We start from the raw sequence: 18,213 nt of genomic DNA, 5'->3' as shown, positions 1-18,213 counted from the left end.
TTTGAGTAACCACTGGGGAGTGTTAGAGCCCTCAGGGTGAGGGCTGAGCAAAGGGGCAAGGGGGAAAGTTGTAAGGTCCTTTACAAAGTAATGGCAATTTCTCCTGTTTTCCAACACGTAGCAACAAAGTATTCTTGTCTACTTGGTATTATCTAGATAATAAACAATCTGTAGTGCTCCTTTCTTGTAAAATACTGTTATCTTAGTTCACCTCTGTGTTATGAGCACGTACATAATCATACTACAGAATTTTCTGTTGAGATCTCCACCAGCTAAAAAGCCTGGCTTTTAAATTACATATTCATCAAGCAAGTCTTAACTGCAGTGCGTTGATGTCATAAAGTAAATATTTAACTACAGTCATAATTCCTCCAAACAGTTCTCCTTATTTCACACATCAGAAGTTTCTGGTTTTCTCCAGAGAATATCTGATCACTTCCACTAGTGTTACCCTCTCGTTCTACTCTTTCCTGCTTCTGTATGTACAAGTCACTCCGGCACTTAAATAAGGAATACAGTCCAGAGTCACTACCAGGGACATGCAAGCACAGACACAAATCACGGTCAGTCCCTGGGTTTCCTGGTAGCAAAATCATTCCACTCATGTGGCTCAAGAGTTTCTTCGGTGCGCAGCTTTAAACCCAACCCAGCCTATCCCAAAATTTTTCAGATATTTACTATTCCCAGCAGGCAGCATTAAACAAATTCTTACAGCAAATGTGAAGTACTTAACTGCTTCTCTCTTGTCCTTTGGAGAAGCCAAAACAGATACAGATTCATGTGCTTCTCTACACTGGGAAGGAGAGTGAAGGGAGACCCTGGAGCAGACCAGGCTCACGGATTTCAGGGAACCACCTCCGCTACTCTCTAGCCTTTAAGGCTGAGGCTTACCTTCACTAATTAAAAAAAAAAAAAATCCAACAAACCCATCAAAAGTTATTTTCACACGTGTGAAAACTTCTGCTGGCGCTCTCTCCCCCTGTTTGGTGCAGCCGAGCCTCTCCGGGTGTGTTGGGTAAGCAGTCAGCCGTGCATCGCTGCCCCGGCCGGCTGGGGAGGCACACCCTGCTCCGCAGGCTCGGGGGGAGCAAACAACAGCAAACCGGGTCCTCAGCGCCACGATTAACCCAGGGAGCAAAGAGTGGGGTTCGACAGTAAAAAGGGTTCTCAGGAGGGTGGGAGGAGCCGCTGCCGTGTCTGCAGGGCAGTGCGGGCGGGAGCCAGGGACGCAGACAGATCCGCGGTGCCGCCTCTCCCCACCGACCCTTCTCCCTGCAGGCTCCAGGGGCGTTCCCATCCCGGGTCGGGCAGTGCGGGCGGGCACGGCCCAGGTGCGGCCCCGTGACTGCGCCGCGCCCCTTCCAGGAAGCTCCAGCTCCGCTCGGGCCGTCCCTGGAGCAGCCCCGGGAGACGCTGCCCCTCCGGCTCCGCTCGGGCCGCCGCCTGGAGCAGCCCCGGCACAGGTAAGCACAGTGCGGGACGCGGCGTCCCCGCTCCCGGCTGCGGGACGGGAGCGCTTCCCGGGGCCGCCTCCGGCTCCCCCGGAGCCTGCCCGGGCCAGGCCGCCTCCGGGGGTCTCTTGGAAGAGTTATGGGTTCACGTAACTCCTAATTTCTGGGGAGCGCAGGCTCTCCTCGGGGCGCAGGGAGCGAGGAGGGTCGCGGCGGCTGCCCTGACTAAAGGGGGGTTGTACCTGTTGCCGTCGCGGAGCTTTTAGAACCTCCTCCGGCAGCAAAGGCGTAGCTCTGCAGCCTCGGAGCGCACCTGGGGCAGCCTTGTGGGGGATTTTCCCCCCCTTAGTTCGGGGCTGCCGCTCTGCTGAGCCGGGAGAGGAGGGCAGGAGGCGGCGAGAGCGGCCCCGGTGACATGTGCGGGTGTTACACAACGAGAGCTCTGCGAGAGACAGGCAGGACCAGTTCGGGTCGGTGCCTTTCTTCCAGGGACCCATCGGCCTGGGCTGCGTGTAGGTGCTTGCGCTGGATGACTTCATTTATTAGAATTCATCCAGGGTTCATCAGTGACACCTCAGAAGTGTCATTCAGCGTTGTCATTATTTTTGAAACTCACGTTAGTTTCTGTCTGACAGATCCTGGCCATGTTGGCGTTTTTGGTACTGCTGTGTCAACTGCATGTGATGATGTTCGCGTTTCCTCACTGCCCTGGGAGATTAAGTAACTTGAAGCAACCTGAATGGAAAGACGGTAACTTAGTTTTAACATGACTTTATCCTTTCCAAAATTGAACCTAACTTTGCTTTGTTGGTTTGTTTGTTGCTGGGTTTGTTTGTTTGTTTGTTTGTTTTTACTTTCTTTTAAAAATTAGGCTGGTTTATGCCTAATTTTAGTTTATTTGAATATCTTTTGCTGAAATGACTGATAATTGACTTGGGTGTCAATATTAAGTATTTATCAGATCCAGCAGTAAGTGCAGATTGGGACAACTCAGCTTTCTCTAGGTTTCCAGGGTTATTGCCACTGATATAACCAGAATCCTTTAAGTACCATCAAATTCAAAAAGTTTTAAATCTAAGACAATATTGCTTTGGTACTGCTTGAGCTCATCACAGTTGTGTTTGTCTGCCCAAAATGGCTTTGTACTAGAAAGGGTTCATTTGGTGGCTTTTGGAAATTGATGTTTTTTCTCAATACCCAATCCTCTTACAACACCTGCAAAGATAAGCACAGTGCTGCTATTGTGGTTCTTCACTTTGGAGGGAGGGAAGTGGAAAGGAACTGATGTAAAAACAAATGAAGTTCCCCAGAAGGGCTCAAGCATTACAATGCTAAACCATTTTAAGCATCAGGGCTTCAAAAAGGAATTTGTAACTTAGCTGTCCAGTCTTCTCAGTGCATGAGGAGTGCTGAAAGCTTAAGATGGACTTTAAAAAGTCATCCCATGGAGCATGAGGCTCCTTCAAGGCAGTGGAGCAGAAATACATGGCTAGCAGAAAAATGCTTGAGACAGATTATTTGTTAAAATCCTTATTGCTCTGGGCATAAAAAGTCAGGCTGCCTCTCTCCTGTGAGTTCATGGCACAGGTCCCTCCTGGTTAGGAGAATTCAAATCCACCTGTTTCATTCTCCACATACTTTCTTAATCACCAGGTTGCAAGTGAGCTGGAGGTGGAGATAAGTGTATTTTGACTATGTGCCAAAGGGGAAAAAGTGCAGATAAATGGATAAAAAAAAATCTTGAAAAGAGAAAAGAATCGATGTATCCTTGGGAATTGGGGGTCCTGGGCTCCAGGCAGCTTGCCTGTGCATTCCATTTTAGTTAAGATGCATCAGTTATCTAAGTTAATTCAGAAGTACAACTAACACTGCTTGCATGGTAAGGAGTGAAACATCACTGAGCAAAATTGCAGGTCTCTGTTGCAGAAGATTGAAGTTATTTTCATGATTAGCACTGAACCACGAATATTGATAATATGTTTTTCCATGTAATTCTTTTCCCTTTCCACTTGTGGGTCTGGGGTTGTCCTGGTTTTGTCTTGGATACATCAAGTCCTTCTTTTTAGGTATAGTATAAATGTTTTAAACTCAGATTTTCTTGCAATTACTTTAGAATAACAGATTTTCTTTCCTACACCAATGCATGTGCACACATGTGGCTCCTTCAATACATACTATAATAGTATGTAAATTATATAAATATGTGCTGTAATATACCTTAAATATACTATAATATTAACTACATAAACAACCAATGTGTAAGCTACACTGCAGTTTTCTCAGTTTTCAGAGAGCAAACTATGCTGAGATACCATTGCAAGATCTACCAGTAACAATTAGGGTAAAAATTCCTGAACGATGTGATAATCCAGCCAAACAGGCTAACAAGAACACAAAGCTAATTTGTAACTGAATAACTTTATACTGAATCTCATCCCCTTTTTTAGCTGTCTGGCTTGGCATGTAACAATGCTGTTTCTGCATTACACTTGCAAAAGTAATCCTCTAGTCATTTTGCTCAACCAGATAGTCTGAATTTCTTGGATACAGATTAGGCTTTCACTGAAAACCACTCCAGAAAATCAGTTTTGTCATAAAAAGATTTTTTAATTTTTTTTTTTCTTTTCCTAAGAAACTGTAGCAAGAACAGGCCAAAACTTGACTATGGAAAATGCCTGGTGAGGAAATACATTCCTGTATTCCAAAGCCTTCTACAATTTCACTCACTATTCTGGAATCTCACCTCACAACTTGCTCCACGAGGCCTCACGAAGCCTGTAGTGTGAACAAAAGAAGAATTAAATGTCCTCAGAAATTCCTGTAGTCAGTAAAATTCATATTGTGGATGAATTGAAAACAAATGAACCTGGCAATACAGCAGCTGTTACATTAAAACTCGATGCCACGATCGTGAAAAGAAAACAAATGTAAAATGAAGGGGAGTCTGCTGCCGTTTTTACAAACTCGATTCTGTAAACAAAATTTGGTACTCACAGACGCCCAAATATTGACAAATCTATATTGAGGATTATTTAGAAGGAAGAGTTGTTTTGGTTTTCCCTTCCCTCACCCCCTCTCCTCCCCCTTGCCTCCTTCCTCCAGGGGAGCAGTGTCCTGCTTGGTTCGTATCTGACCGAATTTCTGCTTTATGTGACTGTTACCTTGCTCTTAAGAGCTCCAGTAAAAACCATCCAGAAGGGACAACACCAAAGCTTGACCAACAGCTCTCATGATAATCAAATTCTCTTGGCCAGTACAAGGAATAGCTGAAAGGGAAATACGTTTGTTTTAATTACATAGTTAGAAAATATAGCAGCGAAGAAGACATTTAGGAGGAAACCTTGACATTTCTTTTTCTTGTACATAGCTGAGAGATGCTTGGGGAAGGAGTGATCTCAGTGTGCTCCTTTGGGATCTTGACCATTCTTTAAAAATATCAAGTTCAGCTTCCCTACCCTTCCCTACCTTGTCTTACATCACCTCGATTTTATTTTAATTAGTGTTCACCTCTGAAAAGGAGGCCAATTTATTCATCGGACGACACCTTCTGAACAACAGATTTGATTTCGAAGTATTCACGGCAGATAACCTGGAGAGAGAATGCTATGAAGAGCTGTGCAACTATGAAGAAGCAAGAGAAATTTTTGAAGACCACGACAAAACGGTAGCGGTTCAAACTGAATTTAATATACTGAGGGAGGCTCCTGGCTAAATCATTATTTATATATTATGTTATGTCTGCAAACAAACAGAAATGAAGCTTCAGAAGTCCCACTTGTAGATATTCCAATAGATTTACAGACTCTTTTATTTTTTTTAATTTTTTTTTAAGTAACTTCTCAGCATTATTATTAATTGGCAGATGCCATCCTCGTGTCTTAGAAGAGATCAGTACGGAGCAAATCTGCAGTTCAGCTATTGCTGAGTGTTCCTAAAGTGTTACCTTCTGAATTTCTCCCTATATGGGAAGAAACCTGCTATAAAAAAATGAGAAAAAAATATAAGAAACCCTTCAGCCCAATAAGCTGAGAATCTTGAGGGAGTCTTGCTGGGTAGCAAAGGTGGAAATTATGGCTGAACACATTTAATGCCTGATGGTCATGCAACATGAAAGTTTCTCTCTTGAATAAATCTCATTATTTTGCTTAGCTCATGTGAATTCAAATACCATTCATGCAAATGTAGGATTCTTATTAAGAACTTTGCCTCATAAATACTGTTCTGTAGGGATTTACAAAGATTAACTGGAAGCATTTTTTTAGTGTCAGAATATATGGTCACTTCTTCTGTAATCAGGCAGAAATATGATGTAACACTGGACAGTTTAATACACTTTTCTCTTTCACCAAGTGGTAATTTTTGCTTTGTGAAATTTCAATGCAAACTTGGACGTGTAAGAAAAATGTCATGGGACGAGCAAGTACAAACCCTTCAGCAGGAGCTGCTTCTGTTTATGCCGTTGTTAAATTTTGCCCAACGTACCGTATTAAAGACAATAAAGTCAATAGGCCTGTCAACTATAAATCTGATTATTTGGGGTCTTTTTTTACAGATGGATTTTTGGAAAGACTATTCAACTAAAGGCCCTAAAATAAAAATAGGTAAGTTATCTTCTTATTTTTTTCTTATATTGCTGCACTTTCTGTTTGTTATAACAGTACACTCAATACACTGTGCATCCAGTTAGCAACATCAGAATTGATTTTTTTACTGAAGATCACTGTGAATCGTACATTTCATTATCTGATGCCATAAAACATACTCACTGAAGCATCTTAGAATGGGATCCATTATAACTCTGTAGGTAAAAACAATATAATTTTCACGGCCATTTCTTTATTGCACAATTGGTAAACTTTGTAATAATTCTGTGGCTGCTTTCCGTGGTTTTATTTTGTTTGCTCTCCCTCCCATGTCTTTAACAGTAATATAACAGTCTGAATTAGGCTCAGAGTAGTCTGATGCCAGATGTTTAATGAAAAACTGGTATCTACAGCCTGATCAAGGTCAAAAGCACGTGAAGTAATACTTGGAAAGCGTTAGAAGATGGACATCTCAAGCAGCATTTCACAGTGCAAACTGGGTAGATGGAAAGAATACGTAATGAAAATAAACAATGTTTTCTCTTCAGGAGATGAGACACTACAAAAGATCAATGTCACAGGACTTCTCATCAGTCTCGTTGCTGCTGGAGTACTGTTGGTTATAATTGCACTGATTGTCTTCTACTGCTGCAAAAGCAGATGCAAATCAAGGCAACCTCCAGGGTAAGGAATTTCACTGCTTTTAAAAAAATAACAAACAAACAAACAAAACCAAACAAAAAGCAAACACACCCCAAAACAAACTCTTGCTTAACAGTGGAATTTAAAAATCAGTGTGGGTTGGTCTAACTGCATTCTCAGAGAATCTCATGGGAGTTCTCATTTGTACTTGCCTGCAAGCCAAGTTAGGTGAGCACTAGCAGTACTTCTGCTGAAGTTAATAGCACAAAACCTTGATGCTTGCACACCCAAACCTTTGGCTTTGCTTTTTTGTGTGTGTGTGTTTCTTGGTTCCAAAATATTCTTACTAAAAAGATGGAATTATTTTACTAGATTGGGGCCTGCAGTGGAAAGTCTCATAGGATGAATGCCTTTCATGGCACACAGTCAACCTCAGATGTGAGATGGAGTAGTTTGGAGGAAATTCCCCTTTACCAGTTCTCTATTCCTGCTTGTTCCTTTATCCTAAACTTGAAAGGAATGTAAGAGGATTCTGTGCTTCCTCTTCCTTATAAATTTCACATTACTGAGCTATTATTCTTACCCTGTGGTTTGGAGAGAGTATTTGGCTTTATGATCACTGAAGGCATGTTTTTTCCCTCTGATGTGGGTTTTTGGTGGGGAGTTTTTTTGGGTTGGTTTGTTTTTTTGTTTATTTTATGATAAGGACTTTATATTCTTTCTTCCCTTTGAAACAGAAGTTGCCACTTATTATGCCGTTACCTTTGTGCAGGTACTTGGATTACGTCGGGAGCAGACGACGTGGCTCAGCCAACATCTTCAGAAGGCACGAGGAGTTTTCTTTAAACCCACTTCCTCCCAGAACTGATGATTCAGGACTGCCCACTTACGAGCAGGCAGTGGCTTCAGACGGACAGCACAACGTGCCACCCCCCCCTTACCCAGGGCCCCCCAGGGGGACGTGGGTGTTCAGAAAGTCGATGTCCCTTCCTGCCCCCTAATCACAAACCTCCTTCTGGGCTGAGGGGGGATTACTGAAGCATCACATACATTTGGAGAAGTGTGTGTTCCCTTGCATATTGCAAGATGCCTTACAGAAACGGGAAAGATCTTCAGGATAACGAGGAACGAGTGGAGTTCCCATTTGGGAAAGGAGCTCACCTGCTGCAGAGGCTGCAGGGCTGTTCTTTGCACAAAGCCACTGTGCTGAGAGGGGGCAGTGCATACAGAGCAAGGCTGGGACTGCTGCCCTCTTCCATATGCACTTTGAGCCATCCCATCAAACTATTGATGTTTCATTAATAGTTTCATCTTTTTTTTCCTCTTCGGAAGGAACAGTATTTTAATTGCTCTTATTGACACTAGCAATTTTTTGTGACTTCAAGCCACCATAAGAAGTCTACTTTGTTGGTTTAAAGTCCACGTGTTCACTTCCTTGCTGTGTGAATTTTCTATTCGTTCTAATAACAGATTTGAGTGTGAAAATGATTTCATGACTTGATCTGGATTACACTGGTTTATTTTAGACATTGCTAATTTGTTGTATTTTTGTGTTTATAATTTTGGATCAGAAGGAACCATTAATTTCATGGCACGCTACCCCTTCAGACAAAGTATATTTGTGTCAGATGGTTTTGATGTTCAACAGTAAATACCAGGTCAAAGAGAATTAAGTAGAGTACTGTGGGTCAGGGCATGTTAAGCAAAGAGCTAGAGATTTGTCCCTGGATAAAAAAACTACCCAGGTTTCCCAGCTAGTGTTTCTTTCGTAGTTTAAAAAACTAAAATGTTGAAAAAGACATTTAATTTTCAAATCAAAGTCCGTTGATAAGTGTCTATTGCACTAATGGGATGACAAAATATCTTTTAAGTAGAATCAAACATTGTATTAGATCAATAACCAGTATCCACAGAGCACTAGTCGAGGACTTCAGGGAATTACTGATTAACTGTATCAACACAGTTTCTGTGTCTATGGTTGTGGACACCATTAGTTTGACATCTTGCTAAAATATCAACCCCCAGCAGTCTGTGGCTTTCAGATCTTGCTGAACAAGTTGCTGACCAACACTTGTGTCCCTTCCCCTCCCTGCCCCAGGAAACCACATCCAAGGATCTCACAGGAAACATGTTGGGCTGGGGTTTGGACAGTGGCTATACAGTTACACACATGCTAGGAAGTTTTTTTAAGAAGAAACAAGTCCCCTTTTTTCCCCCTTCATTAGATCAAATTATATTTTAATTTGGTGCCTAAAATGCACTTTAATAAAGGCTGGATCTTTCTATGTAACATTTTCACTGGATTTTATGGTTTTTAAGACGTTAGAACCTACAGTGGTGTTAAGTGAGATGCAGAGGATTGGTCTGAGATTTTTAAATGCTTTTGCAAGTAAGAAAACGTTCCAAATCTTGGAATATAAAGAGGTTACATTGACAATGCTAGACAAGGAGGTCTCACCCTCTGAAAAACACACCAAACAGCTGATGCCAGTGGACAGTGGTGTTCTCATTCATAAAACTTCAGCATCAGATTTGGCTTTTGACAAGTCACAAAGATCTTTGCAGCTTCTTTCTTGTTGAGAGAATTCCCTTTCACCCTACTTGTAAAATCATTTTGGAGTTCTTGGAGGTTACTATTCTGTGAGGCTGAAATCACTGAACCGTCTGAGGTATTTTGATAAGTGAAAGACAAGGTTATGATGACGCCATGGAATTAAAAGCTTGCAAAAATATTCTCCCATAGTTCCCTTTCATTTAGGGAACAGTTTTTAAATTTGTGAATGTGCATTTTCAGCTCTAGAGGACACTTACCTCTAGATTTTTTCCCTGGGACTCAAAAATTACTAATCTAATGGAAGTGATAGGAAGACTTGCAAGGAAAGGGATTTCACAGGGCCTGCAAGAAAGAGTTCAGAGATTCTTTAATTCTTAACCACAGTTACCATCTGGCAAAGTCATGTTTTCAACACACTACAGAAATGGTGCAGAATCCAATTTAATCACAAGTAACATGACAATTTGCAAGACACATTCCACCTATTATAAATAAGGAGCAAAGTGTTAAAATTTAGTTGAATACAGTGTAATCTTACCTCTCCTTGTAGAGGGAGAAAATGCCTTTGAGCAGCAGTTGTTTGGGTTGAGTTTGGTTTTCTCCTTTCATACACTGACTGAGACACTCTTACCTTATATCTTGTCTCTTTTTAGAACTTGTGATTCAACAGGATGAGCAGAGGGAAAGTTGATTAATTAGAGCAAATAACGGAGAGTCACAAAAGTGATCTCTGGCTTTGTCAGCTGAAAAATAAATCTACTGAAAGTTTATTGCTGCAACAATAGGAAGGCCTCCTATCTGATTTATCAAATCCTCTGATGAATAGTATCATAAGCATTATGCAGGTATAGGTTTTGGGGTGTTTTTGTTGGGGTTTTTGTGAATTCATTAGAACTGCAAAACCAAAGTACCACGTGGAATTGAACTACCTCACCACAGTTCATTGAAATGCGAGTCATGAGGCATTCGATTCAGGTCCTGTCAAAGTCTACGAAGCTTTTTATTGGCTTCAGCTGAACTGGAATTGGAGCAAAAAAAAATGAGATAACTGATTATTTCAGGTAATAAAAAGTATAATGCTCTGCCAAATTATTTACCACAATGTTGTTGCCAAACCCATCTTAGAGTATTCTATTGTTACAACAATGCCTGCTCATATTAACTAGAATGTTTGAGGCTGATCTGCCCTTCAAAGTTATATTTCAAATTTGGAAAGCATAGCAAAATTCCTTATCACTCCTCAGATTACCAGCTGTGAATAAGATGCATTAATTATCAGGCTATTCTCAACACTGTTTAAAGCTTTAAATGAACAATCAAGGTAATAAAAAGCAAAACACCCCCAACAAAACAAACTTTTCTACCCACAATTTCTATCCACCTGCCAACAAGTTTTACTGCTGAAATCCTCACTTGTTTCAGGGGTGTAGAGAACAGGAAGGAAATTGCAGGTTTAAAAGCCATTTTTCAAACACCTCAAGAATACTCTTTCTGTACTGTAAATGTCTTCCAATTAATTCCTGTCAGATACAGATTTATGACTGTCATTTCCACAATCAAGAACTTGGATGTATTTGCCTCTCAGAAATCTTAAGCAGGTCTTCCCAAATACCCTGCTCTTTATTCAGGTGGTAATTTTTGACTGTTTCCACTCATTTCTGAACTGTACAGACAGTTGTTAATTAATCTTATGAGCATATTTCCTTCTACTTATCTGTCAGAACTTTTTGAACGCACTGGTTATATTTAATTCTCACTTTGATGTTGAGTACTGTCATTTTGTTGGGTGAGGGGCAGCAGCATTTTAAACTCTGCTAGTCTCTATGGTATTTTGTACAACAATTTCCAAATAAATATTTATACAAGCTAATCACAGCAAAAGAGAAGATGCTAATTTAGCCTATGATAAAAAATAAGAAAACCCCTCTGACAACCTTTTTGATTTCTTTACATGCCCTCTTCTTGAAGTACTTACAAGAAAGATGGGGACAAACTTATTAGCAGGGCCTGTTGTAGCAGGAGAAGCAGTAATGATTTTAAACCAAAAGAGGGTAGATGTAGACTAGATATAAGGAGATATTTATTTACCATGAGGGTGCCTCATGGTAGTGATGATTTCATTCTGAAGTGGAGGTATATGTGGTGCAGTGAGAATGAACCTCTCCAGAGAGGCAGGAAGGACAGATGAGGGCAACTGCACAGAGCAAATACTGGAGCACAGCGAATTACACCAAATTAATCACTCCTGATTTGCCCTCTGGAAAATAATACTCAAATTTATGCTTTTTCTCCCAGCCACACAGGATGAGCTGAGCTGAGCTGAGCTGAGCTAGCTGGTTAAAACTCCCCACAGGATACCACAATCTCCTCATATATTTGAACATTCACTGAATCTCTTTAATCAGTCAACTGGATTGATACTTGAAATACAGCTGATGGCATAGATGCTTCACTCCCATTAGAAGTCTTGGGAAAACAGTTCCTTCTTCCACTCCTACTTTTTTCCACAGCACCCAGACTAAATAAAACACTGAAACAAAAGGCATCTTGCTGCCTACATTCTGGGAGCCTCCAGAGGCTCACACTTAAAAGGGAGCAGCCAGACTTCAGAAAAACGTCAGGTAAAATATTTTGGTGTAGAAACTGTTACAATTAAATATAAGTTTTGAAACGGCCTTGTAACAGATTTAAAAATTCCTGATACAGTGCTACTGCATTTAGGAAATAGGAAACACCTGTGATCACTCAGGTAGTTCAAGCAGCTTCAGTTTAATTTCTCTAAAGATCAGCAACTCCTAAGTACCGAATACACAAACATCCAGTATTTATTGTTAAATAACCAGCATGGATATGAGACAAAGGAAAACATCTAGTAAGAGTTACAATAAAATACTCCCTGTTAAAATTATGAGTTTATTCAAGAGCAAAGGTTTTACTTAAGTTTTCTTTTTCCTATACCCCACTGCACGTTTCTCCCACTCACCTTATACCAGTTCTGGTGCTTACAACATCCCTTCGTAAATCATCCAGCAAAAACATGGACAGCTTTCCCAAGAGTGGGTGAGTTGAGACAACACAAGGGCCAGTGGAGGCACCTTGGAAGGCGTGAAACCACACAACCAGAGGAGGATTGGGAATGGGAAGGAGATCAGGCCTTCCAGCTCATCGCTGCACTGAGCCTCAGTCATCCCGAGTCACGTCAGATGTACCACGATTTCACAGATCAACTCCAGCTCAACAGAATGAACACTGAAGATTTTGCTTCATTTGTTTGCACACGTACTTAAGTTATCAAATAAATGACCAGACTAATAGAAGTGAAGAAATGCAAAGAAAGAGAGTATTTGCTGTGAGGCTCCAAGATCGAGCGTGTTCTTTGAGAGGCAGCACTTTCTTCCCTATTTACACATTCCTTAATGCCTGGCTTTATGTTTAAAGAGGCCATGTGCCAAATTAAATGCAAAATCTAATCTGTTAAGCAACTGCAATTTTCTGCTTTGGTCAGAATCACAATTACAACAACAAACAACACAGCCAGTGATTAATAACAGGCCTAACCAAGACTGATGTTATTACTGCCTATCTGATCTACTTACCCATTCCTGCTCAGGTAGCCTGGCAGCACAGACAGAGCTTCCTCAAAGGTGCTGCATCCAGGATCTGTAAGGGGATGTCTGCCACCCATCAGCATTCAGCTGAGACAGGCACTGCAGAAATTTCATTTTGTGCACTTTTCACAATTTGTTAATGCATCAGACCCAGCTCAGTTTTGGCCAGAACTTCTCCAAAGTTCATCTGATTAGACATGTTCAAGTTTTTTGAATGTTTTATCTTTGAAACATTCGTTTTCAAAAAAGAACATCCTCAAGTCTCTGAAACACTACTTCCAAACAATTGTGAAGGCTCATTCTCAGCACAAGGTTATTTGTTAAGCTTATTTCTAGAGCTTTTGTTGACAAATGGTTAGCCACTGAAAACTAACCACCAAGATGTTTGTGTATGTTAGTGAACCATTCATGATACCGTGATAGTTCCAAAATAAAGTATTATTATGAACTGAAACACAATCCTTTTTGTCCACTTTCAACAACCAAGCTGTAATCTCAGACTTGCACCATTAACTGCACGCTCTGCCTTTAACCACTCTCTTCCATCAACAGCAGCTGAAGCTGCTGAGCCAGCATGTGCCTCTGACTATTCTTCCATGATTCTTTTCAGCCCATCGAAAATTGCCCTGAAGCATTTTGTTAAGAATTTCATTGCAAAGCCCAGTTTACTGATTTAGCTGAAAGCCTCTTAAAGGGAAAAAAAAAAAAAAAAAAAAAACACCCCACAACATTTTGACTTAAACACAAAGAAAGAGCCAGAACAAGACCAAAACCAGGCATCACCTGTTATGGTGTGAGGGTAGTGAGGCACTGGAACAGGTTGCCCAGAGAAGATGTGGATGCCCTGCCCCTGGAAGTGTTCAAGGCCAGGTTGGATGGGGCTTTGAGCAAGGTGGTCTAATGGAAGGTGTCCCTTCCCATGGCAGGGAGGTTGGAACTGGATGATCTTTAAGGTCCCCTCCAACCCAAACCACTCGATGATTCTATGATACACAACATACAAAACATTCAATCACACTCAAACACTGGCCCAAATTTTTCTGTTAACACGAGTAATAACTATAGCACACTACAAACCAAATAATTAATTCATTAATTCGATACAGATTAAATAAATCCATGTCAATCATTAACTGAAGCACTATTCTGGGCCTGCATTTGCGATTGATATATTGCTTCAATGATGATCAAATCACAGAAAACTGCCAACTCCCCACTGGTTTGATCCTGCATTTCATTTGGCATACGGTCACTTTAAACATCGAAAAGCAACGTGGCCATTCTGCACTGTGTAACATTAAATAATTTAAAGAGAAAGAGGAAAATAGGAAGGTTTCCCTGAGGGGCTGTGTATATTAGCTAACACAGTTCTGCATCAGAGCTGGCTTGATTCTGGCTGAGGTGGCAAACAGGCAGAGGAGCCAGTCACTGTCTGCAGAGGTATTTCCTCCAGCACTCCCAGGCTCCAGAGATTTCTGTATTGAATATACCATGAGCATAAACAACATCTCATCATCAAAAGTTCCCTGCTCTTCCCTGGCATCTCCTTCCAGCTGCACACCACCACTGCTCACCCTGAGCCAGCTCTCATTGCTCACTTCATGCAAAGGCGAGCTGACTCAGCTCAGCAAAATTACATTAGAGTGACCTCCGGCAAAACAAAACCAACAGTAAACGTGCTTTTGCCAGGGGGGCGAATTCACTGCTCACCTCGTGGCCAGGCCTCATCACCAGCAGTGAGAGGAGGGAAGGAGGGAGAGTAAGGCCTTCTCCTTTGGGTGTCAGCAAGTAGCCGAGGCAGCCCAGCCCTGCTGCCACACCACACCAGGAGGAGACCATTCCTCGGACCTCAGGTAGATGATTCCCATTAAACTGTTACCTTAAGTCCTTAAATCTGTCTCCTAACCATCACACGATATTCTTGACTCTATAAAAGATTTATTTTTTCCAAGTGGAGATGGTTCATTTAGAGAAAAAAATGAGCAACACAAAACTCAGTACTGCTCCAGGCTGGTGTGCTGCACAGACTGTGTTACAGCGCTTCAATTTAAGATTTTGGTCTTAAATGGAGTGAAAAATTGTATCAGCTTATGTTTCAGCAAAATATATTTATTATATTAAATTCCTGACTTGAGAGGGAAGCACATACACTACCATGACTGGCTCTAGGCACTCAGTTATGAACTACACTTCAGAAGACATTTAAACCCACCAAAGCTCAGCTCCTAAACAGCAAGTGGCAGCTGCACTTGAAACAAAAGCATTCCTTATGAAGACAGGAATCAAAGTGTTTTCAATATTCAGAATTATTAATATGTCTAATGCAACTTCTAAACACACCTTTTAATATGCACACATTAAGGTAACATACCTAATAAACAGGATCTAGCAAAGGAATTTTTCTATCACCCAACAGATCTTTCAGAAAAAGCTGTTTATAAGTATCCTGGATACCAGGATTCTGCAAAGGCACTTACTCTAAGCAGACTTTTTCGCTGTCTTAGAGAACAGTGTTACAAAATATCACTAGGTTACAAAAAGATAAAATGCACACACTTCCAGGAAGATTTCCTAGACAGAGGATGGCAACAAGCAGCGAGGATCCATTTAATGAGAAAACGGGCTGGTCTCGGGACAAACAGATTTGTCTCATCCACAGGGAAAACAAACCACTGAATAAACTGACTTTATCTGATGGTTATGGACATTATCAATTAAGTTTTCAGTCTACTCCACCTCTATTAAAACCACGTAAAAGAAATTAAACTTTACAACAGCTGCCACAATTTCTGTTTCGCTCAGCTTCACTATTTGATTACCAGGAAAAGGATCTGCTCCAGCAATGTTCAGGGTAACACTGTCTGTGGCATACTGACAGTGAGTTCATCTAGCCATCTAAACCAATTGTGTGTGTTCCTCTGCTTGCTGTGATTTCTCATCTAAGGTGATTTTACAGCCTCGTTCACACCTTCACCTCCCCTTTAGAGAGATCCTGTAATGAAAATACACAACATTATGGTGCCCTTTAAAGTTCATGTTGCCATTACTTGAGAGGGAAAAAAACCAAATAATCAAACAAGTCACCAGCAGTTTTACAATTTATTAATACATCGTTCCAAATTTGGGAGCACAACACGCTCACTCCAGATAACCAAACACTGCAGCATTTTGTATCACTTAGGTCCATTTATCACCCTCCTCTCAGGCCCACTTGAGGAAAACAAAGCACTCCAAGTGTATTAATATAATGGAGATTAGTGGAGATCCTGCAGGGAAATAAAACACTGTGGGTCCTTCCCCGCTGGAAATGGTACTTCCAACAGTATCAGCAGCGTAAACGCTTCGACATTAGCATACAACTGGAGTCATTTTCTGTCATCAGGCCTCGTTCATATGTAAAACAGCAATCCTCCCGTTTCCCAGGGAAGGAAGGTCTCCCACCCCCCATATGGGCTGCTCCAGCTGCGAGCAATACAGGTGCTAGCTTATGCAAACACGAGGAAAACTCACTCTGCTGGTTTCTGGCTTCGCTGCTGCTTCTCCCTCCACCCTCTGCCCTGGCCTCTGGGTGACTTCTCTCCCTTCCTCAGCGCTGATGACTTTCACACTTACCCTTCCCTTCTCATCCCAGCCTGTGTTTCTTCCTGTAGTTTTCTTCGCTGCTTCTTGAAACGAGGCACAAGAAAAGTAAAATCTCAGCTTTTCCTCCCAACATCTCTTACCTTTCTGTTTTCTCACTTAATGTTGATCACTCCACTTTTTCATTCCAGTGCTGAGATTTTTTTGTAACTCTTTTTATTTTTTTTTTTTTTTTTTTAGTATCTGATTGACTGTAGCCAAGTTTCTAAATGCATTTCGCTACAGAATTCATTTCAGTCTGTGGTTCAGCATTGCCTGGAGTGCTACAAACTGAACCTTCAAAAGGCTTACTTACTCATTAGCATACACCTTCCTGTTCTGAGCAATGCCTTCAGGTGCAGTCACCCTCTTTTCCAGACCATATTCCTTATTTTTACCTCTGAGGCACATTCCTCCTGCTCATCTCGCCCCTCGTACCTTCAGTCTGCAGGGAAAGCAAGACACAGTTCATCCACCATGCCCCTGATGTCCCCCTTGCTCCTAACCCTGTTGTGTGCAGCTGGTGCCCATTTCCTTTATGCTTTGTTTTGAAGAGCACACAGCAGAAGATACAGGAATTTACTGTCTGCAAACCAGGTGGCTTACACTGCTCTAAATAAAAATAAACTGCTTTAGCCAGTCCTGTCTAAAGTAGGCCTCTAGAACCTCTCTGGCATTTTACCATTTAAACTTAGACTGCCCGAAATAAAGAAAGAATAAATAGACATTCTTACTGTTCTCCTGTTAGTTGACTTTTGGAGAGGGACATTTTAGAAGGGCATGCAATGACAGGACAAGGCTTTAAACTGAAAATAGGGTTAGATATTAAGAACAGATTCTTAACTGTGAGGGTGGTGAGGCACTGGAACAGGTTGCCCAGTGAAGCTGCGGATGCCCCATCCCTGGAAGTGTTCGAGGCCAGCTTGGAGGGGCCTTTGAGCAAGCTGGGTTAGTGGAACGTGTCCCTTCCCATGGCAGGGGGTTGGAACGGGCTGACCTTTAAGGTCCCTTCCAACCCACACCGTTCTGTAATTCCATTATACGATTTTATCCCAGCTCCAGGCCTGCAACGACTTACTGATGGAGGGGGGGGATGCCTGGAGTCTTTTGGAAAGCTCTAGCGTACAGACAGATAAAAGCGGAGGTGGAGGGCGCTGGGCCCCGCCGCGGGAAGGGGGAGGCGGCCGGGCCGGGGGAGCGGCGTCCCCGCCCGGGGATGGTGGCGGTGACAGCGGCCCTGCCGCCCCACAACCCGCCGCACAATGGGGCGGCCGCCGGGCTCCATCTTGGCGGCGGCGGCCCCGGAGCCCGCGGCTGGCGGCGCTTCCCCTCCGCGGGAACAACATGGCCCCGCCCCGGCCGCTCCAACAAAGCGCCAGCGCTTCGCTTCGCCCCGCCGAGGAACCGGCCTTCCCCCGACACCGCCACCCCGCCCGTCCCCGCCTTCGGCCCCCACCCCGCCCCGGTGGCGGCTACACCGCCCCCCCGCCACGCTCCGCTCCCGCCGCCGCCGCCGCGCTCCCCCCTCAGGGCCGCGAGTCACAGACCTCCAGCTCCTCCTCCTGCTCCCGCTCCCCCCGCCGGCGCTGCTGGCGGCGGCCCCGGCGGCCCCTCCGCCGCGGCCTCCCTGCCCCCGGACGCGGAGCTCCGTGCGCCCCAGTGCGCTGGCGGGGGAGGAGCGTCCCGGGAACGCGCAGCCCGACATGGGGCCGGCGGCCGCGCAGCCCCCGCCGCCGCCGCCGCCCGCGGCTCCGCCC

The 18,213-nt window shown here is 43.0% G+C and overlaps 1 protein-coding gene and 1 long non-coding RNA gene across 2 annotated transcripts; one reads left to right on the top strand and one right to left on the bottom strand.

Annotated features, from left to right (window-relative positions):
- The first annotated feature begins 1,397 nt into the window (after positions 1-1,397).
- PRRG4 (proline rich and Gla domain 4) lies at positions 1,398-7,677 on the top strand. Its single transcript, XM_050336337.1, has 6 exons — positions 1,398-1,463; positions 2,087-2,201; positions 4,952-5,115; positions 6,004-6,052; positions 6,583-6,718; positions 7,449-7,677. The coding sequence occupies exons 2-6, from the start codon at positions 2,096-2,098 to the stop codon at positions 7,675-7,677; spliced, it is 684 nt and encodes a 227-aa protein (XP_050192294.1). The 5' UTR covers positions 1,398-1,463; positions 2,087-2,095.
- LOC126650949 (uncharacterized) lies at positions 4,049-18,102 on the bottom strand. Its single transcript, XR_007631531.1, has 3 exons — positions 18,004-18,102; positions 4,613-16,901; positions 4,049-4,226 (listed from the first exon to the last, which is right to left on the bottom strand). It is a non-coding gene; the product is annotated as an uncharacterized LOC126650949 (long non-coding RNA).
- Between the last annotated feature and the right edge of the window lie 111 nt (positions 18,103-18,213).

Source organism: Myiozetetes cayanensis, unplaced genomic scaffold, assembly GCF_022539395.1.
Source record: "Myiozetetes cayanensis isolate MyiCay16 unplaced genomic scaffold, myiCay2020 scf6-25, whole genome shotgun sequence".
Taxonomy (NCBI): domain Eukaryota; kingdom Metazoa; phylum Chordata; class Aves; order Passeriformes; family Tyrannidae; genus Myiozetetes; species Myiozetetes cayanensis.
The sequence above is the reverse complement of the archived record's forward strand: the minus strand, read 5'-3'. Positions and strand labels throughout refer to the sequence as shown.